This window comes from Puma concolor, chromosome E2 (assembly GCF_028749965.1).
Source record: "Puma concolor isolate L17-30 chromosome E2, mPumCon1.1.hap2, whole genome shotgun sequence".
Lineage (NCBI taxonomy): Eukaryota > Metazoa > Chordata > Mammalia > Carnivora > Felidae > Puma > Puma concolor.
Genome location: NC_141681.1, coordinates 60,856,050 through 60,880,924, shown reverse-complemented (window position 1 = coordinate 60,880,924; position 24,875 = coordinate 60,856,050). Strand labels below are relative to the sequence as shown.

The window sequence follows — 24,875 nt, the reverse complement described above, 5'->3', positions numbered from 1 at the left end:
GGCCATTATAAGTAAAGCTGCTAGAAACATCCCCCCATTCAAGTTTTTGTGTGGGCATAAGTTTTCAATTCCTTTCGGTAAATATCAAGGAGTGCAGTTGCCAAATCATATGATAAGACTATGTTTAGTTTTGTAAGAAACTGCAAGTTGTCCTCCAAAGTGACTGCACCATTTTGTGTTCCCACCAGCCATGAACGAGAGTTCCTGTTCTCCACATCCTCGCACACATTTAGTGACATTGGTGTTCTGGATCTGGGGCATTCTAATAGGTGTTCAGTAGTGTCTCATTGTTTAATTTGCATTTCCTTGTGTGTATAAGGTGGAGCCCATTTTCATATGCAAATTTGCCATCTGTGTATTTTCTTTGGTGAGGTGTCCATTAAGGCCTTTTGCCCATTTTTAAAATGAGTATCTCTTTTTCTTATTGTTGAATTTCAGGAGTTCTTTGTATATTGTGGATAGTAGTCCTTTATCAGATGTGCCTTTTGCAGTATTTCTTCTTAGTTTGTAGTTTATCTCATTCTCTAACAGAAGCCACTCTTGAAAGACATTTGATATCTTGCAGCTGAATGCACTCTTCCAGAGACAGGTAAGTACAGTACTTACGCTTGGTGAGATACCCAATTATGGTGCCGTGTCCTCCTTTGACTAAAAGGTGGCTTGTCCACCATTCCTTCTCATGCCTCAAGGATTGGAAATGTTCAGAGTCAACTCATTGCAGAGATTCCAGAAGACAATACTTTAGTCTCAGTTCTGTATTTTCTGAGATAAAGTGATTTGGCTTTTCCATAGATTTTAGCAGCTGCCTCATACAATTCCAATAGTTTCAATGTTTTTGCTTAAGTTATCCATTCATTGATTCCACCAGCAAATCTTTGTTGAGTGCCTACTATGTGCTAGGCACTGATCTGAGCACTGCTGATAGTGTAGTGAACAAAACAGACCAAAGCCCTTTCCTCATGAAACTTACATTCTGGTGGGAAAGTCATACAATGTACAAAGTTCATGAAGTACATAGCATGTCTAGTGGTGATAAATGCAATGGAGAATTATATAGCATGTCTAGTGGTGATAAGTGCAATGGAGGGGAGTGTTGGCTTCAGGCATGGCTGAATCTAGCAGATTCAGTGATATCAGACTATAAAAGCTTGGAAAGGAATAGAGAATGCCTGGGTATTTTTGCCTCTCTGCCCCCAGATCCGTAAGGGAATTTGAGTCCAAAGAATAAGCAATGGCCCAGGAGGCTTGACTTTCATAAGCTGAGTGAGAAGGACCCAAGGAGTTAAATCTTTATATTTTCCAGGCAGAAAGAAAATAATAGCAAAATCATGATAATAATAATCACCATCATCACCATCATCACCACCATCACCATCACCATCATCATCACCACCACTACTATCATCATCACCGCCATCACCATCATCACCGCCATCACCATCATCATCGCCATCACCATCATCATCGCCACCACCATCATCATCACCACCACCACCATCATCATCACCATCACCACCACCACCACCATCATCATCGCCAACACCATCATCACCATTACCACCACCATCATCACCACCACCACCATCAGGATCACCACCATCCTCATCGCCACCACCATCATCGTCATCACCACCATCATCATCACCACCATCACCATCAGGATCACCTCCATCATCATCACCACCACCACCATCATCACCACCAGCACCATCACCTATACCACCACCATCATCATCATCGCCAACACCATCATCATCACCATTACCACCATCATCATCACCACCACCACCATCAGGATCACCACCATCCTCATCGCCACCACCATCATCATCATCACCACCATCATCATCACCACCATCACCATCAGGATCACCTCCATCATCATCACCACCAGCACCATCACCTGTACCACCACCATCATCATCATCGCCATCACCATCATCATCATCACCACCATCATCACCGCCATCACCATCAGAATCACTACCATCGCCATCAGAATCACCACCATCATCATCACCACCACCATCATCATCACCACCACCATCATCATCACCATCACCATCATCATCATCATCACCACTATCATCATCACCACCATCACCATCAGGATCACCACCATCATCATCACCACCACCATCATCACCATCATCATCATCGCAACCATCACCACCATCATCATCACCATCACCACCATCACGATCATCACCACCATCACCACCACCACCATCACCATCACTACCACCATCATGATCACCACCATCATCAACATTACCAGAATCATCACCACCATCATCATCACCATCATCATCATCACCATCACCACCAATATCACCGCCACCAGCATCATCATCATTACCATCACCACCATCATGACCACCACCACCATCACCGTCACCATCACCACCACCATCATCATTGCCACCAACATCATCATCACCACCGCCAGCATCATCATCACCATCACTATCATCATCACCATCATCATCATCACCACCATCACCATCAGGATCACCACCATCATCATCACCACCATCACCATCGCAACCATCACCGCCAGCATCATCATCACCATCACAGTCATCACCACCATCATCACCACCATCACCATCAGGATCACCACCACCATCACCATCACCACCACCATCATCACCAACATCACCAGCATCATCACCACCATCATGATCACCACCATCATCACCATCATCATCATCATCACCACCATCACCATCGCCACCATCATCACCACCACCACCATTATCACCATCACCACCACCATCATCGCCACCACCATCAGCATCATCATCAGCATCATCACCACCATCATGATCACCACCATCATCACCATCATCATCATCATCACCACCATCACCATCGCCACCACCATTATCACCATCACCACCACCATCATCGCCACCATCATCATCATCATTACCACCATCACCATCAGGATCACCACCATCAGGATCACCACCATCATCACCACCATCACCATCACCACCACCATCATCATTGCCACCAACATCATCATCACCACCGCCAGCATCATCATCACCATCACCATCATCATCATCACCACCATCACCATCAGGATCACCTCCATCATCATCACCATCACCACCATAATCATCGCCATCACCATCATCATCATCACCACCACCATCATCATCACCATCGCCACCATCATCATCATCACCACCATCATCATCGCCACCACCATCATCATCACCACGGCCATCATCATCATCACCACCATCATTATCACCACCATCACCATCAGGATCACCAATATCATCATCGCCATCACCACCGTTATCACCATCACCACCACCATCCTCATCACCATCACCACCATCATTACCATCATGATCACCTCCATCATCACCACCATCGTCATCACCACCATCATCACCACCACCATCATCATCATCACCACCACCATCATCATCATCACCACCACCATCATCATCACCACCACCATCATCATCATCGCCACCATCAGGATCACCACCATCATTATCATCATCACCACCATCATCATCACCACCACCATCATCATCGCCACCATCAGGATCACCACCATCATCATCACCATCACCACCATTATCACCATCACCACCACCATCCTCATCACCATCACCATCGTCATTGCCACCAACATCATCACCATCACCATCATCATCACCACCACCATCATCATCATCATCACCACCATCAGGATCACCACCATCATCATCACCATCACCACCATTATCACCATCACGACCACCATCCTCATCACCATCATCACCATCATCATCATGATTACCTCCATCATCATCACCATCGCTACCATCATCATCGCCACCACCATCATCATTGCTACCGCCATCATCATCATCACCATCACCATCATCATCATCATCATCATCACCACCATCATAATCACCACCATCACCATCAGGATCACCACCATCATCATCGCCATCACCACCATTATCACCATCACCACCACCATCCCCATCACCATCACCACCAACATCATCATCACCATCGCCACCACCATCATCACCATCGCCACCACCATCATCACCGTCGCCACCATCATCATCATCACCATCACCACCATCATCATCACCACCACCATCATCATCACTACCATCATCATCACCACCACCACCACCACCATCACCATCGTCATTGCCACCAACATCATCACCGTCACCATCATCATCACCACCACCATCATCATCACCACCATCACCATCAGGATCACCTCCATCATCATCACCATCACCACCATCATCATCGCCATCACCATCATCATCATCGCCACCACCATCATCATCACCATCGCCACCATCATCATCATCAACATTGCCAGCATCATCATCGCCACCACCATTATCACCACCGCCATCATCATCATCACCATCACCATCATCACCATCGCCACCATCATCATCATCGTCGTCACCACCATCATCATCGCCACCACCATCATCATCAGCACCGCCATCATCATCATCACCATCACCATCATCATCATCACCACCATCAGGATCACCAATATCATCATCACCATCACCACCATTATCACCATCACCACCACCATCCTCATCACCATCACCACCATCATTACCATCATGATCACCTCCATCATCACCACCATCATCACCACCACCACCATCATCATCATCGCCACCATCAGGATCACCACCATCATCATCACCATCACCACCATTATCACCATCACCACCACCATCCTCATCACCATCTCCATCACCATCGTCATTGCCACCAACATCATCACCATCACCATCATCATCACCACCACCATCATCATCATCATCATCACCACCATCAGGATCACCACCATCATCATCACCATCACCACCATTATCACCATCACGACCACCATCCTCATCACCATCATCACCATCATCATGATGATTACCTCCATCATCACCACCATCATCACCAAAGCCATCATCATCACCATCGCCACCATCATCATCATCAACTTCACCACCATTATCACCATCACGACCACCATCCTCATCACCATCACCACCATCATCACCATCGCTACCATCATCGCCACCACCATCATCATCACCACCGCCATCATCATCATCACCATCACCATCATCATCGTCATCATCGCCACCATCATAATCACCACCATCACCATCAGGATTACCACCATCATCATCGCCATCACCACCGTTATCACCATCACCACCACCATCCTCATCACCATCACCACCAACATCATCACCATCGCCACCACCATCGTCATCATCACCACCATCATCATCACCGTCGCCACCATCATCATCACCATCACCACCATCATCACCACCACCATCATCACCACCACCACCATCATCATCATCGCCACCATCAGGATCACCACCATCCTCATCACCATCACCACCATCATCGCCACCACCATCATCATCACCACCGCCATCATCATCATCACCGTCACCATCACCATCATCATCATCATCATCACCACCATCATAATCACCACCATCACCATCAGGATCACCACCATCATCATCGCCATCACCACCGTTATCACCATCACCACCACCATCCTCATCACCATCACCACCAACATCATCATCACCATCGCCACCACCATCGTCATCATCACCACCATCATCATCACCGTCGCCACCATCATCATCACCATCACCACCATCATCACCACCACCATCATCATCACCACCACCATCATCATCATCGCCACCATCAGGATCACCACCATCCTCATCACCATCACCACCATCATCGCCACCACCATCATCATCACCACCGCCATCATCATCATCACCGTCACCATCACCATCATCATCATCATCATCACCACCATCATAATCACCACCATCACCATCAGGATCACCACCATCATCATCGCCATCACCACCGTTATCACCATCACCACCACCATCCTCATCACCATCACCACCAACATCATCATCACCATCGCCACCACCATCGTCATCATCACCACCATCATCATCACTGTCGCCACCATCATCATCACCATCACCACCATCATCATCACCACCAATATCATCATCACCACCACCATCATCATCATCGCCACCATCAGGATCACCACCATCATCATCACCATCACCACCATCACCATCGTCATTGCCACCAACATCATCACCGTCACCATCATCATCACCACCACCATCATCATCATCACCATCACTATCATCATCACCACCATCAGGATCACCACCATCACCATCAGGGTCACCACCATCATCATCATGATCACCACCATCATCATCAGCATCACCATCAGCATCATCACGATCACCTCCATCATCATCACCATCATCATCATCACCACCACCATCATCATCACCACCACCATCATCATCACCACCACCACCATCATCATCACCACCATCACCATTAGGATCACCACCATCATCATCACCACCACCACCATCATGATCATCACCACCATCATCATCACCACCACCATCGTCATCATCACCACCATCATCATCACCCTCAGCACCACCATCATCATTGCCACCACCACCATCATCACCACCATCACCATCAGGATCACCACCATCGTCATCACCACCACCACCATCATCATCATTACCACCACCATCATCATCACCATCACCATCATCATCACCACCACCACCATCCTCATCACCATCACCACCATCGTCATCATCATGATCACCTCCATCACCACCACCATCACCAAAACCATCATCATCACCACCATCATCAGCATCACCATCATCATCATCACCACCATCATCATCACCATCGCCACCATCATCATCATCATGATCACCTCCATCATCACCACCATCATCATCACTACCACCATCATCATCACCACCATCATGATCACCATCACCATCAGGATCACCTCCATCATCATCACCACCACCACCGTCATTACCATCACCAGCACCATCATCATCTTCACCCTCACCATCATCATCACCAAAACCATCATCATCATCATCACCACCATCATCAGCATCACCATCATCATCACCACCATCATCATCACCATCGCCACCATCATCATCCTCATCACCATCACCACCATCATCATCATCACCACCATCATCATCACCATCGCCACCATCATCATCATCATGATCACCTCCATCATCACCACCATCATCATCACCACCACCATCATCATCACCACCATCATCATCACCATCACCATCAGGATCACCTCCATCATCATCACCACCATCATGATCACCATCACCATCAGGATCACCTCCGTCTTCATCACCACCACCACCATCATCATCGCCACCACCATCGTCATTACCACCACCATCACCATCACCACCACCATCATCTTCACCCTCACCATCATCATCATCACCACCACCACCATCAGGATCACCACCATCATCATCACCACCACCATCATCATCACCACCATGACCATCATCACCACCACCATCACCATCATCATCACCACCACCACCACCACCACCGTCGTCACTGCCACCAACATCATCACCATCACCATCATCATCACCACCGCCATTATCTTCATCACCATCACCATCATCATCATCACCACCATCATAATCACCACCATCACCATCAGGATTACCACCATCATCATCACCATCACCACCATCATCATCACGATCACTTCCATCATCACCACCATCATCATCACCACCACCATCATCACCACCACCACCATCATCATCACCACTGCCAGCATCATCATCACCATCACCATCATCATCATCATCACCATCACCATCAGGATCACTTCCATCATCATCACCTCCACCACCATCATCATCACCACCAAGACCATCAGGATCACCACCATCATCATCACCACCACCACCTTCATCATCACCACCACCATCATCATCAACATCACCATCATCATCACCACCATCATGATCAACACCACCATCCTCACCATCACCGCCATCATCATCACCACCACCATCATCATCACCACCACCGTCATTATCATCACCACCATCATTATCATCACCATCACCACCATCATCACCATCACCACCATTACCACCATCACCACCATCATCACCACCACCATCATCATCACCATCACCACCATCATCATCACGATCACTTCCATCATCACCACCATCATCATCACCACCACCACCATCATCATCACCACTGCCAGCATCATCATCACCATCACCATCATCATCATCATCATCACCATCACCATCAGGATCACTTCCATCATCATCACCTCCACCACCATCATCACCACCATCATCATCACCACCACCACCATCAGGATCACCACCATCATCATCACCCCCACCACCTTCATCATCACCACCACCATCATCATCAACATCACCATCATCATCACCAACATCATGATCAACACCACCATCATCACCATCACCACCATCATCATCACCACCACCATCACCATCACCACCACCATCATCATCATCACCACCATCGTCATCGCCACCACCATCACCATCACCACCACCATCATTATCATCACCACCATCATTATCATCACCATCACCATCATCATCACCATCACCACCATCATCATCACCACCACCATCACCATCACCACCACCATCATCATCACCCTCACCATCATCATCATTATCACCACCATCATCATCGCCACCACCACCATCATCACCACAACCATCATCATCATCACCATCATCATCACCACCGTCATGATCACCACCACCATCGTCATCATCACCACCATCGTCATCGCCACCACCACCATCCTCATCACCATCACCACCATCATCATCATGATCACGTCTGTCATCACCACCATCACCACCACCATTATCATCCCATCGAGCCATCATCACCATTACCACCACCACCATCACGATCACCACCATTATTATCACCATCACCACCATTATCATCAGCATCACCATCATCATCATCACCACCACCATCATCATCATCACCGCCACCACCACCACCACCACCACCATCACCATCGTCATTGCCACCAACATCATCACTATCACCATCATCACCACCACCATCATCTTCACCACCATCACCACCATCATCATCACCACCACCATCATCATCACCATCGCCATCACCACCACCATCATACCACTACCACCATCATAACCTTCACCACCTTCATCATCACCACCATCACCATCGATCACCACCATCATAATCACCATCCACCACCATCATCACCATCACCACCATCATCATCGTCATCACCATCACCATAATCATCATCACCACCATCATCATCACCATCGCCACCATCATCATCATCGTCATCACGTTCACTTCCATCATCACCACCATCATCACCAGCACCATCATCATCACCATCACCACTATCATCACCATCACCACCATCATCATCATTGCCATCACCATCACCACCACCATCATCGCCATCACCATCACCACCACCATCATCATCATCTCACCATCACCATCATCTCCAACATCACCATCATCACCACCATCACCATCACCACCACCACCATCATCACCACCACCATCATTATCACCACCACCACCATCATCATCATCACCACCATCATGATCACCACCATCACCATCATCATCACCATCACCACCAGCATCATCATACCATCACCACCATCATCAACACCATCATCATCACCACCACCATCATCATCACTGCCATCACCACCATCATCGCCATCATCATCACCATCACCATCATCATCATCACCACCATCATCATCATCATCACCACCACCACCACCATCATCACCACCACTACCACCATCATCACCACCGTCATCACCACCATCATCACCACCATCCCCATCATGATCACCACCAGCATCATCATGAGCATTACCATTATTATCACCATCACCAGCATCATCATCTCTACCACCACCATCTTCATCTCCACCAACATCATCATCGCGACCACCATCATCTTCATCTCCACCAACATCATCATCGCGACCACCATCATCATCACCATCACCACCGCCACCACCATCATCATCACCACCACCACCATCATCATCATCATCACTATCCCCACCATCATCCCCACCATCATGATCACCACCACCACCGTCATCACCACCACCATCACCATCACCACCACTATCGTCACTTTCATCATCACCACCACTGTCACCATCACCATCATCATCACAATCACCATCATCACCACCACTATTATGATCATCATCATCATCAATCACCATGACCACCACCATCATCATCACCACCACCATCATCACCACCATCATCATCATCATCATCATCACCATCATCATCATCACCATCATCGTCATCTCCATATCTTCTCTAGCATTTGTTATCTCTTCTTTTTCCCCCTTTTTGGATGATAACCAACATAGCATGTGTGAGATGGTATCTCACTGTGGGTTTGATTTGCATCAGGGAAGGCAAGTTTTTGTTTTAACCTGTCTAATTGCTTGCCCACCAACATGGCTGCATCAGTTTGTGCTCTCACCAGAGGAGTAGAAGAGGACCCGTTTGTTCACACCCTGGCCCACATCAAGCACCCTTGCCATGGAACTGGAATTTTGCACTGTGGAGAGGTATACTCCTCTTCAGCTGGAGAGATGGGGTGGATAGAATGGAAGGGCTGTGTCTGCACTGCCCCCAGATTGGCACAGAGAGTAGATAATGAGCCCTGATTCTGAGGTCTTCGGGGAGAATGACAGCTTCAAGTTCCCTGGCCAGAAGCTTTATCTTGTTGAGGCTTCCTTCAGCCAAGCTTCTCAGCTGTGGATGCACTGGTTTCTGAGAGTCTTCTTTGGGAGCAAAGCATCTTTTGGTTATTCAGGAAAAAAAGTGTGATTCTTCGAGGATCTGACTGGAGGCAGGAGGTGTGGAAGCCCCCGCTTTGACTTCTGAGTTGGTGAATGTCTTTGGGCTTCTGTTTCCTGCTTCATCCATCATCTGAAGATAACCCTACAAACCAGGATGATAGAATGAGCATGGGGTGGGGCAAGGGGACCACTGGGTCACCTAGGCAGACTGATCCTCTCTGAGCATCACCTTTTCTGGTCCAAAAATGAAGAGCATTGGCTGACCTTCCAGGAAACTTTACATCCCATAGCTGTAAAATAACTCCTCCCTCCCTCCCTTCCTCTTTCCCTCCCTTCCTTTCCTCCATCCCTCCTTCCCTGCTTCCTCCTTCACTCCTCTGTTTCTCCTCATGCCCTCAATCCTTCTTCACCATAACTCGTTTAAAAAGAGAAAACAAGCACAGCACTCCCATACAAAGATGTCCATTGTGGCACTCTCTCAAGTTCTAAAAAATCAAATACCACTTGATCACATAGTAATGACAATAATCAAGTGCTTACTAGGTGCCAGGGCCTGTGATAAGATATTTAATGCATCAGCTTCATTCATTCACACCACAAGCCTGTGAGGCAAGTACTTTTACTTACTTCATTTGGCTGACAAAGAATACTTCCTCATGTCGCTTAGGTAACTCAGAATTGTATAACATTATTTGCCAACACTATATGACAAGACATTGCACACTTATTAAAATCGTGATTATGAACATTTTAATGAATATGGAAAAATACTCTGTGGATGAAACACGCTAAAATGCAAAATGTAATTAAAAACCAATTTTTTTTTCAAAATGAAACTATGTCTGTGTATGTGATGCATCAAACATCCATGGGGATGATCTACGTAGAATCACATATTCATAAACCTACTTTTTTTCTGATTCCAAAGTGTTAAATGAAGTTATAGTAGGAGTCAAATCATAGAAAGCATTTCATGTACATGACAAAAAATCTGAAGGATATAAGGCCAAACTATAAATCCTGGTTATCATGTTGAGGTGGGCATTGGTTTCTGGAGGATGTTCTTTGTTTTGAACATACTTGTGTTATTTCAAATATATTTAGTTTTTTTATATTATTGGGATAAAATACGCATAACATAAATTTTATCATTTTAACCATTTTAAGTGTGCAGTTCAGTAGTGTAAAGTATATTCACATTGTTGTGCAACCAGCTTCCAGAACTTTTTTGTCTTGAAAATTAAAACTCTGTACCCAATAAACACCTCCCCCTCCCCCTCCCCCAGCCCCTGGTCCCTACCATCTACTTTCTGCCTCCATTAATCTGACTCCTCTAGATACCTCATATAAGTGGATCAAATGTTTTTATAGCAAGTTTGTTTGTGGAGGGCTTTCATTCCTTCTTCAATGTCTAAGAAGCAAATTTTTAGAAGCAAAATACATGTCCATGGACAAAAATTTTAAAAATGTTATGAGGATATATGATGAAAAATGTCTCTTGCCTCTCTGCCCCCTCTGAAACTCTCGAGAGGCAGCCACTGTTAGCAGAATCTTGTCTGTCTTTCCAGAAACATTCATTGCATATGCATATGCATACATGTATACAAAAATATATAACCTCTCCTGCCATTCATAGAAACAATAGCATATTCTCCACAGTTCATACACCTTGCTTCTCATGTATTAATACCATTCTTGCCCATGTGGCTGCAGGAAGAGCTGTAGAGTTTTTAACTGTAAGAATACAACATAATGCCTGAATAGCCAAAGCAATCTTGAAAAAGAAAACCAAAGCAGGAGGCATCACAATCCCGGACTTCAAGCTATACCACAAAGCTGTAATCATCAAGACAGTATGGTACTGGCACAAAAACAGACACTCAGATCAATGCAACAGAATAGAGAACCCAGAAATGGACCCACAAACAGATGGCCAACTCATCTTTGACAAAGCAGGAAAGAATATCCAATGGAATAAAGACAGTCTCTTCAGCAAACTGGACAGCGACATGCAGAAAAATGAACCTGGACCACTTTCTTACACCATACACAAAAATAACCTCAAAATGGATGAAAGACCTAAATGGAACACAGGAAGCCATCAAAATCCTCGAGGAGAAAGCAGGCAAAAACCTCTTTGATCTTAGCCACAGCAACTCCTTACTCAATACATCTCCGGAGGCAAGGGAAACAAAAGCAAAAATGACCTACGAGGACCTCATCAAAATAAAAAGCTTCTGCACAGCGAAGGAAACAATCAGCAAAACTAAAAGGCAACTGATGGAATGGGAGAAGATTATTTGCAAACGACATATCAGATAAACGACATATAGATTTAGTATCCAAGATCTATAGAGAACTTATCAAACTCAACACCCAAAAACAAATAATACAGTGAAGAAATGGGCAAAAGACATGAATAGACACTTCTCCAAAGAAGACATCCTGATGGCCAACTGACGAATGAAAAAATGCTTGACTTCACTCATCATCAGGGAAATACAAATCAAAACCACAAAGAGATACCACCTCACACCTGTCAGAATGGGTAACATTAACAACTCAGGCAGCAACGGATGTTGGCGAGGATGCGGAGAAAGAGGTTATCTTGTGCACTGCTGGTGGGAATGCAAACTGGCGCAGCCACTCTGGAAAACAGTATGGACATTCCTGAAAAAACTAAAAATATAACTACCCTACAACCCAGTAATTGCTCTACTAGGTATTTATCCAAGGGATACAGGTGTGCTGTTTCGAAGGGACACATACACCCCAATGTTTATAGCAGCACTATCAACAATAGCCAAATAATGGAAAGAGCCCAAATGTCCATCGATGGATGAATGGATAAAGAAGATGTGGTATATATATATATATACAATGGAGTATAACTTGACAATAAAAAAGAATGAAATCTTGCCATTTGCAACTGCATGGATGAATTGGAGGATATTATGCTAAGTGAAATTAGTCAGAGAAAGACAAATATCATATGACTTCACTCATATGAGGACTTTAAGAGACAAAACAGATGAACATAAGGGAAGGGAAACAAAAATAATTTAAAAACAGGGAGGGGACAAAACACAAGAGACTCATAAATATGGAGAACAAACTGAGGGTTACTGGAGGGGTTGTGGGGGGGGGACGGGCTAAATGGGTAAGGGGCACTAAGGAATCTACTACTGAAATCATTGTTGCACTATATGCTAACTAATTTGGATGTAAATTATAAAAAAGATTTTTTTTAATGTTGCTCTCTCAAAAAAATAATAAAATAAAATAAAATGTACCAGCGCCTGGGTGGCTTGGTTGGTTAAGCGTCTGACTTTGGCTCAGGTCATGATCTCGCGGTCCGTGAGTTCGAGCCCCGTGTCGGACTCTGTGCTGACTGCTCAGAGCCTGGAGCCTGTTTCAGATTCTGTGTTCCCTCTCTCTCTCTGCCCCTCCCCTGTTCATGCTCTGTCTCTCTCTGTCTCAAAAATAAATAAACGTTAAAAAAAATAAAAAATAAAATGTAAAAAAAAAAAAAAAAAGAATACAACATAATGCAGGACGCCTGGGTGGCATAGTAGGTTAAGCCTCTGACTCTTGACCTAAGCTCAGGTCATGATCTCACAGTGTGTGGGTTCAAGCCTCACATCGGGCTCTGTGCTGATGGTACAGGGCCTGCTTGGGATTCTGTCTCTCCTTCTCTTTGGCCCTCCCCAGCGTGCTTTCTCTCTCACAAAATAAATAAACAAAAAACTTTTTAATAGGAAAAAAAAGCATACAACATAATGCATTTCCCCAGTCCTGTCAGTGGACCAAGGTTCTCTCCAATCTTCTATCCTTGGAGATAGTGCTCAGCTCTTACTAACCCCATACACAGACCTTTGAGTGCACATGCACATCTATCAGTAGGATAAACTACTAAGTGTTAATGTGGGCAGATATAGCCACTGTGTCCTCCGAAAAATTGGTTCCAGTTTATAGTCCTGCCAACCACGTATACGAATACTGCTGGGGAGATCTTTGTAATAATTATTTTTTTTTATTTTCAAATATTTATTTTTTGAGAGGGGGAGGGACAGAGAGAGATAGAGACACAGAATCCGAAGCAGCTGATAGCACAGAGCCTGCCACTAGGCTCGAACTCACAAACCATGAGATCACAACCTGAGCTGAAGTTGGACGCTCAACTGACTGAGCCACCCAGGCGCCCCAAGGAATCATTGTTAAATTCTGAGGATGGAGAGGCTGTCATGAAAGGTGATAAGCTCCCCCTCATGTGAGATATACAAGCAAGTGCTTAATAACTACTTGGTGGGGATGTGTTTTGGTCATGGCTCCAGAATCACAGAAAGGAAGTGGGTGAGGTCACTTGAAGAAACTAAAGATTCCATAATTAGTGACCCTATCCATACTCTGAGAAGTGTAGTTCACAACCCATCAAATGCTTACTGAGTTATCAGCCTCAACACCTTTGTGCATGAAAGGCTCCATGCCTCTCACTGACTTCCCAGTGTTGAGAGAAATGGCAGGATACAGGTCTGACATGTGCCCAGATATCCCCAGAAACTAACACTTGCTCTGACAACATGGTGGGTTAGGTCTTCTTAGCTCCAATTTGCTGGTGTGGAAACAGGCTCAGTGAGGAGACAAAATCGTCCCAAAGCCACACAGCTAGGAAAGGGCATCTGGGATTATTTTTTTTTAATTTTTTTTTCAACGTTTATTTATTTTTGGGACAGAGAGAGACAGAGCATGAACGGGGGAGGGGCAGAGAGAGAGGGAGACACAGAATCGGAAACAGGCTCCAGGCTCCGAGCCATCAGCCCAGAGCCTGACGCGGGGCTCGAACTCGCGGACCGCGAGATCGTGACCTGGCTGAAGTCGGACGCTTAACCGACTGCGCCACCCAGGCGCCCCATGGGATTATTTTTTTTTAATGTTTATTCATTTTTGAGCGAGAGAGAGAGAGAGAGGAGGAGGAGGGGCAGAGAGAGAGACAGACACAGAATACGAAGCAGGCTCCAGGCTCTGAGCTGTGAGCACATTTTCTCATAATTGCCTCCCTCCATGTCCACTGGTACTACTCCCACTTTTCAGCTACTGTGAATAATACTGTTATGAATACGGACATGCAGATATCCATTCCTGCCCCTACTTTCAATGGCCAGCATTTTCTTAGCCTCCAATTTCTACTGGAAAGTCCGCTTCCGTGGTCCTCAGATGCATTATCTCCTCTCAGAACAAGTACAAGTTATGAACATGTGTTTCCATAACCAAACTTATCAACCAAAGGCAGGAACAGTTTACCACTCATCTTTTTTTTTTTAAGTTTATTTATTTATTTTGAGAGGGAGGGAGGGAGGGAGGGAGAGAAAGAGAGAGAGAGTGAGAGAGAGAGAGAGAGAGAGAGAGAGAGAGAATGAATGAATGAATATGAGCAGGGGAGGGACAGGGAGAGAGGAAGAGAATCCCAAGCAGTTTCCATGCTCAGTGTGGAGCCTGACGTGGGGCTCAATCTCACGACTGTGGGATCATGACCTGAGCTGATATCAAGAGTCAGACACAGCCACCTGAGCCACCCAGGTGCCCCTACCACTCATCTTCATGCCCCAGGATCCAAACACAAGACCAGGTATTTGGGAATAAATCAGCCAATGTACGATGGCCTGAACTGAGGGTGGATCTGAGGTTTCTCCTCCCCTTAAGCGAGTATCAGTAAAAGTGTTTTTCACACCAACTCTTCTCCAAATCTTCAGAGACTGGGGGAGGTCTCTGAGGTCCAGAGCTCCAGTTTAAGCTGGCCTTCCTGCCTCCTTCTCACTGTGAGGATAGTCATCTCAGCAATGAAAGGCATCCAGAACCACGAAGAGAAACAAGGGTGGGAGGAGTGGATGCTATTCAGGTCCAGGAGCAACTTCTTCCAACATGGACTAAATGGTGACTCTATTCCTTGGCATTTCCTCCTCCAGGTAAGAGGAGCTGAACTCACCTGAGCATCTCAACCTCTTCTAAGAGCAGCATCAGCAAGAATGGATCTGTAGTTGAGGAGACCATCACATGAGGAGACCAAATATTATTCTTAGGGGAATGAGGACAAGGAATGACAGAAAGGTTTTCTTTCTTTTTTTATGATTTTTTTTTTTATTTTTGAGAGACAGAGAGACAGAGCGAAAGCGGGGGAGAAGCAGAAAAAGAGGGAGACACAGAATCTGAAGCAGCCTCCAGGCTCTGAGCTGTCAGCATAGAGCCCAAAGCAGGGCTCGAACCCACAAACGGTGAGATCATGACCTGAGCTGAAGTTGGATGCTCAACCAACTGAGCCACCCAGGCACCCTGAAAGAAGGTTTTCTTTTATAAGAATTTATTTATAGAGTATCCATGGCATACCAGCTAACGACTCTGAATGCTTTAGAAATATTAAGTGGTGTAATTCTCAGTTAATAACCTTAGTAGTTATCCACATACTGTATATTAATTTACAAGGCAGCACTAAAGGATTGAGTGACTTTCCCAGAGTTCCACTGCTTGAAAGTTCTCTAACACTTTGAGGCTAAAACTCAGGTTTATTCATGCCCAAATAGCCATCACTATTGGTGCACTGCTTCTTACACAAAGTCCTTACTTAATAGATAATTACTGTTCAAGATTTTACCAGCCAAGGGTCTGTCTTCTCATGAGGGAAATTCTGATTCATTTAGAACAACTGGATTCAAACCCACTTCTGTATAACTCTGAGCCCAAGTTTTAACACAACACTACGTTGCCCCTCTTCCCACAGCGGAGAATTTATATAGTTCATGGGAGAGATGATTATCTATATTTTTTATTAACATACAGCTGAGGTCAAGTAGAATGCTCAAGGCAACAGATAGAGAAAGTTCCCTGACACAGATTCCTCTGAGGACCAGGAACGAGTTCTTACTGACCGTCCTATCTGCTTCCAACCTAGCACAGCTCTTAGCAAATAATTCATGGATTACAAATATTTTTGAGATAAAATAATCTCTGAATGTCTAGTTTTGGGATTCAGGATACGAATATGACCCTCTGAGGGTGCACTCACTAGTTTTGCTGCCGATTATCCAGGGGTCTCTTGGCTCATCTGAAGCCCTATGTTAGGAAAATCAACGCCGCGGGAGAGGATTTGTGGACGAGATGCCTGTTGAGGGGATACGGATGAGGGGATAATGAAGATCAGAAGCAGAACCAAAAAGAGGGGGAGTGAAGAATCTCATTGAAGGGGAAGGACTGGGGAGGAGGGGAAATGAAAGGTGATTGTGTTAATTGGGGTGAAACTTCTGCTTGATGGCCATGAAACAGGTCGGTGGAGTCACATCCCTGACCCTTGGTGCCCAATCTGTGTATGTGCAGTAATGTACACATCTGTGTGTCCTGAGGGTTAGATTAGCTCATATCTTCCTTTGTACAGAGCCTTAAGATCTACAAATCTGACCTCTTGGAAAATTTTGGTGCTCTGCAACCAGAAGAAAATGATAGCAACAAATTCTTTCATGCCGGATGCTCTTCCAGGTTCCTGGTAATATAACTCGAGAGATTGTGTCTCAGGACACCTTCATCCCTAACATTCATGTGCAGAGTAGGTATCTTTCTTAGGAAAATTTGGCAGATATTGCCTTCTATCACTAGTTTATCCTCAATTATTTTAGCTTAAGTAGCCTTGAACTCCTATCTTGGGCCCCCCTCTTACCTGAAATTGCTTTTTTTTTTAATTGGTTTGTTTGTTCATTGACTCTCTCATAAGAAGTCAGTTCATAGGGTGCTGACTGGGTGGTTCAGTTGGTTAAGCATTTGACTCTTGATTTCGGCTCAGGTCATGATCTCATAGTTTGTAGGATCAAGCCCTTCATGGGGCTCTGTGCTAAGCATGGAGCCTGCTTGGGATTCTCTCTCTCCCTCTCTCTCTGCCCCTCCCCTGCTCTATCAAAATAAATAAATAAAAATTTAAAAAAAAAAGAAGTCAGCTCACCACAGACATGGACTGTGTCTTCCTCATCCATGTATTCCCAACACCTACTATGGAATGGAAAGCCTAATGAATGTTATTGAATGAATCCCATGAATGATAGCCTGTAGTCAGAAAGATTCTCTGGTTGGGTCACTTGTCAGCTCTTTACTCCCCATGTCCTGAGTGTAGACTTTTCAGGCTTGATTGCGACAATGGACTGAAAAGGGGTTGGCACAGCATAGACGTCTGGCCCAGCTATGTTTTCTTCTTTGTGCTGTTGTGTCCTGGCTCTGTGGCCTTGGGCAAGTGAATTTATCTGTTTGGGCTCCATACTGTTTCATGGCACAAAACCAACAAATATAAGTAGGCTTTATGGCAAGTTACTGAGGCATACTAGGGGCTCAATGAGTTATGGAAGTTTTAATTATGAGATTGTGTGTTCCAGTTTACATTATTTTTTTTTTTCTGTGAGCCTCAGCTTCCAGAAACTTATCAGTGGGGAAATAATGCCTATGTGTGTTTGTGATCACACACACTGATACAATAAATGGTATTTCCAACCTTCTCATGAATGGCATGTCCATTGAACATCATCACTGGTGACCTACAACCTAATGCAATTCCCAAAATTAATTTGCATTAAGAAGAGGAAACGTTTTCTTAAAAAAATTTTTTAATGTTTATTCATTTTTGAGATACATAGAGAAACAGAGTGTGAGCAGGGGAGGGCAGAGACAGAGGGAGACACAGAATCTAAAGCAGGCTCCAGCTCTGAGCTGTCAGCACAGAGCCTGATGTGGAGCTCGAATCCATGAACTGCTACATCATGACCTGAGCTGAAGTCAGACACTTAACCCACTGAGCCACCCAGGCGCCACAAGAAGAGAAACATTTTCAAACAAAAGAGATGACAGTCTTGCTCTACTCCAGACTTATAGAATACTCCAAAATTTTTACACAGATTGGGGCCCCTGGGTGGCTCAGTTCATTAAGCACCCGACTCTTGATTTCGACTCAGGTCATGGTCATGTGGTTCATTAGATCAAGCCCCGAGTCAGGCTCTGTGCTGACAGAGTGGAGCATGCTCAGGATTCTCTGTTTCTCTCTCAAAATAAATAAATAAACATTTAAAACTAAATAAATAAATTTTTAGGCAGACTATACAAAGAAAGAAAAAACATGACCCAGAATAAGCACTTTTTTGGGAACTGAAATAAGAACAATTCTAATTTCCTATTTGGTATAGCATTTCCCATCAATTGATTTATATATTATAACAACCTCATGGAAGGCCAATGTTTTTCTCCCAATTTTCAAGCGATCCAATTGTATAAGGACACAGACTTAGTAAGACAGATTAAAGACAGTGATCTCATGCTCAGAGTTTTGTTCACAAACATCTATTTGGCATTTCTGTATAACAATTTCCAACAGAATTTGGGCTAGCCAAGTGCCTAGCATCTCCATGTACTGTGACCATATTCCCAATGTTTTTTTGCTACTGTGTCTCTGAAGAAACCAGAATGTCAACAAACTTTATTTGTCCCTCCACAGATGGAGAGGTCCCTGGAGTTGGTCAACATGACAAGAGTCCAGGAGTTTGTCTTGTTGGGTTTGTCCACAAGGCCAGACATAAGGGATGTCCTGTTTGCCATCTTCCTGACCCTCTACCTGCTGACCCTCCTGGAGAACACGCTCATCATCTACCTCATCTGCAGTCACATCGAGCTCCACAAGCCCATGTATTTCTTCCTGGGCAACCTGAGCTGCCTGGAGATGTGCTATGTGTCCGTGACCATGCCCAGTCTGCTCGTGGGTTTGTGGACTGGACCTTACCATATCTCCTTCACAATCTGCATGACACAGCTTTTCTTCTTCATAGTCCTCATCTGCACGGAGTGCACCCTCCTGGCCTCCATGGCCTATGACCGCTACGTGGCTATCTGCCGCCCACTCCACTACCCACTGCTCATGAGGCCCCAGGTCTGCCTGGGATTAGCCTTGTCCTCATGGCTTGGGGGGATGCTGGTCTCGGTGGCCAAGACGACATGCATTGCCAGCCTTTCCTACTGTGGCCCCAATGTCCTCAACCAATTTTTCTGTGACGTCTCCCCTCTGCTCAACCTGTCCTGCACCCACGTGGCCCTGACGGAGCTGGTGGACTTCATCTCTGCCATTGTCATCTTCTGTGGAACACTGTTGGTAGCATTGGCTTCCTACTCGGCCATCGTGGTGGCTGTGCTCCGCATGCCATCAGCTGCTGCCCAGCGCAAGGCCTTTTCCACCTGTGCCTCCCACCTGATTGTGGTGGGCATCTTCTACTCAGCAGCTCTCTTCATTTATTGTCGTCCCAGCCGTATCAAATCCATGGACCTCAACAAGGTGCTATCTGTCATCTACACGGTGGTCACGCCCATGTGCAACCCCATCATCTACTGCCTGCGGAACAAGGAGGTCCATGTAGTGCTTCGGAAAACTCTCCACTGGCCTTGATCATGGTTTTGGATTGGACCTCTCCTCTCCTGATCGAAAATCTTTCATGGCCAGGAAATACCAAACATAGTACTGAAAGGCAAAACAAACAAACAAACAAACAAAAAAACCTAGAGAAATGTGGTTCCCAATTAATAAACAATGAGTTCATTTCAATTAGTAACAAAATCTGAATCACCCATGAGAAGAGTGAACAATGTCCATGAGAAAGCAAAGTCATCAAGGATAAGTGACTGATAACTCACATGGCAAGATGGTCAACTTTATTAGTAAGCCAAGAAATGCAGATTTAGCAATCCCATCATTTTATTCCTAGGATGACAAATATTTACCAAATGTTTTATATGTTCCCACAAGTAAAGATAGACCATATGTATGTGTGTGTGTGTGTGTGTGTGTGTGTGTGTGTGTAGAGAGAGATTATATATATACACACAAACACACACACACACACACACACACATATATATATGGTCTATCTTATATATATGGTCTATCTCTCTCTCTCTCTCTCTCTCTCTCTCTCTCTCTATATATATATATATATATATATATATATGGAGATATTCATAGCATCTTTATAATGAAAAAATCAGAAGCAATCTAATATCCATCTAAAATTGATGGATTAAATACATTATATTCATTCTGAGATAAACGTTGGGGTACTACATAAAAAGAAACAGATTTATATGTTTGACATGATGATACGACCAAGATATATGTGCTGAATAAAAAATTAGGGCAGAACTTTTATCTCAATCCCTTCCCCATCCCTTTGTTACTAGCTATTACCTATATATATTATTTTTTTCTTAAAAATGTTTATTTATATTTTAGCCAACATACAGTGCAATATTGGTGTCAAGAGTAGGATTCAGTGATTCATCACTTATATACAACACCCAGTGCTCATCACAAGTGTCCTCCTTAATGCCCATCACCCATCTAGCCCATCCCCCACGCACCTTCCTCCATCAACCCTCAGTTTGTTCTCTTTTGTTAAGAGTCTATTATGGTTTGTTTCCCTCTCCCCCCCCCCCCATTATGTTCCATTTGTTTTGTTTTCTAAATTCCACATATGAGTGAAATCATATGGTATTTGCCTTTGTCTGCCTGTCTATATTCTTAATAGTGTCTTATAATAAACAGAAGATTTTGATTTTGGTGAAATCTAAATTATCAATATTTAAATTTACAGTTATTGCTTTTTGCATCCTAACAAAATTTGCCTATTTCCTGGCCACAAATATAACCTCTGTTTTCTCCTAGATGGTTTATAGTTTTAGCTACCTCATTTGCGTGTATGAGTGTATTGTTTTCACATATTATCCAGTTTTACCAAAGTGATTGTTGGAAAGACTCTCCCATTAAATTGCATTGGCATTTTTGTGAAAAATCAGATTGAGCATAAATATGTGGCTCTCTTTCTAGACTATTTAATTCTTTATGGATCTATTTGTCGATTGTTTCACAAGTATGAGATTGTCTTGATCATTGTAGTGTTATTGTAAGAATTATCACCAGGAATTTTAAATCTTCCCTCTTTGTTCTTTTTCAAGATAGTTTTGGCTCTTCTAGGTTCTTCACATTACCACATAAATTTTAAATTCACCTATTCATTTCTACAAAAAGTGGTTTCTTAGATTATAATTGTGACAACATTCAATCTAGAGATCATTTTGGGCAGAATTGACATTTTTGACAATATCGATTGTCAAATTATAAATATGGTATACCTTTCCCTTTAGCACTTAAAATTTTTTTGAGTGTAGTTGACACACAATGTTACATTAGTTTCAGCCATACAACATGGTGGTTCAACAAGTTCAAACATTATGCAGTGCTCACCACATGCATAGCTATCATCTGTCACCATACAACCTATTCTTTCTTTTTTAATGTTTATTTGTTTTTGAGAGAGACACAGCATGTGCAGAGGAGGGGAAGAGAGAGAGGGAGACACAGAATCGGAAGCAGGCTCCAGGCTCCCAGCTGTCAGCACAGAGCCCAACGTGGAGTTCGAACTCACAAACGGTGAGATCATGACCTGAGCTGAAGTCGGACGCTTAACCGACTGAGCCACCTAGGCGCCCCACCATACAACCTTATCTAATATCGTTGACCACATTTCGTTATACCTATCATCCCCATGACTTACTTGTTCCATAACTGGAAGTCTGTGCCTCCCTCTCCCCTTCAACCATTTAGCCCATTCCCCACCCTTCTAGCAACGATCAGTTTGTTCTTTGTGTTTGCAGGTCTGATTCTGATTTTTGTTTATTTATTCATTTTTATTTTTTAGATTCCACATAAGGGTGAAATCTTATGGTATTTTTCTTTCTCGGGCTACTTTCACTTCATATAACCCCTTCCAAGTCCATCTATGTTGTCTTGAAAGACACAATCTCATCTTTTTTTTATAGATACATTTTCTTTTTCTTTTTTTTAACTTAGATATAGTTGACATATAACATTGTGTTAGTTTCAGCTGTACAACATAATGGTTTGATATTTGTATATGTTGTGAAATAATCACCACAATAAGTCTAGTTAATATACATCACCATACATAGTTATAAAAAGGATTTTTCTTGTGGTAAAAAATTTTAAGATCTTCAACGTTTGTTTATTTTTGGGACAGAGAGAGACAGAGCATGAACGGGGGAGGGGCAGAGAGAGAGGGAGACACAGAATCGGAAACGGGCTCCAGGCTCCGAGCCATCAGCTCAGAGCCTGACGCGGGGCTCGAACTCACAAACCGCGAGATCGTGACCTGGCTGAAATCGGACGCTTAACCGACTGCGCCACCCAGGCGCCCCAAAAATTTTAAGATCTTAATGAAAAATTTTAAGCGTTCTTTTGGGTGAAGGTATGTCTTTCTCTTTCTTTTTTCTTACCCCTCTTTACTGAAAAGGTGGGGAGGGGGAGACAAGGTGGCTGGAACTGGAGTAGCCATTTGGAACAAGAGGTGAATTTGACAATGGAAACTATGCCAAGTGGGCTACAAAATAGAAGGATCTTATTGTATTTTATTTGAGAGAGATATAAACTTCTCTCTTTTTTAAAAAATGTATATCCAAGTTAGTTAGCATAGGGTACAACAATGATTTCAGGAGTAGATTCCTTAATGCCCCTTACCCATTTAGCTCATCCCACCTCCCACAACCCCTCCATGTTTTGTTCTCCATCCCTTATGTTCATCTGTTTTGTATCTTAAAGTCCTTATATGAGTGAAGTCATATGATATTTGTCTTTCTCTGACTGACTAATTTTGCTTAGCATAATACCCTCTAGTTCCATCCATATAGTTGCAAATGGCAAGATTTCATTCTTTTTGATTGTCAAGTAATACTCCATTGTGTGTGTGTGTGTGTGTGTGTGTGTGTGTGTGTGTGTGTACCACATCTTCTTTATCTATTCATCTGTCAACGGACATTTTGGCTCTTTCCATTATTTGGCTATTGTTGATAGTGCTGCTATAAACATTGGGGTGCATGTGTCCCTTCGAAACAGCACACCTGTAACCCTTGGATAAATACCTAGTAGTGCAATTGCTGCGTTGTAGGGTAGTTCTATTTTTAATTTTTTGAGGA

The 24,875-nt window shown here is 44.2% G+C and overlaps 2 protein-coding genes across 2 annotated transcripts in view; both read left to right on the top strand.

The window, feature by feature from the left end:
- LOC147573883 (uncharacterized) overlaps positions 1-9,419 on the top strand; it is a 37,753-nt gene extending 28,334 nt beyond the window's left edge. Inside the window, exon 2 of the mRNA XM_086690778.1 lies at positions 1,304-9,419. Within this exon, the coding sequence (XP_086546904.1) occupies positions 1,304-9,257 (7,954 nt within the window). The 3' untranslated portion in view covers positions 9,258-9,419. The remainder of the gene's footprint in view (positions 1-1,303) is intronic.
- A 10,921-nt stretch (positions 9,420-20,340) lies between these two features.
- On the top strand, positions 20,341-21,624 carry LOC112851125 (olfactory receptor 6Z7-like). Its single transcript, XM_025914667.2, has one exon. The coding sequence runs from the start codon at positions 20,341-20,343 to the stop codon at positions 21,277-21,279; it is 939 nt and encodes a 312-aa protein (XP_025770452.1). The 3' UTR covers positions 21,280-21,624.
- The last annotated feature ends 3,251 nt before the right edge of the window (positions 21,625-24,875 follow it).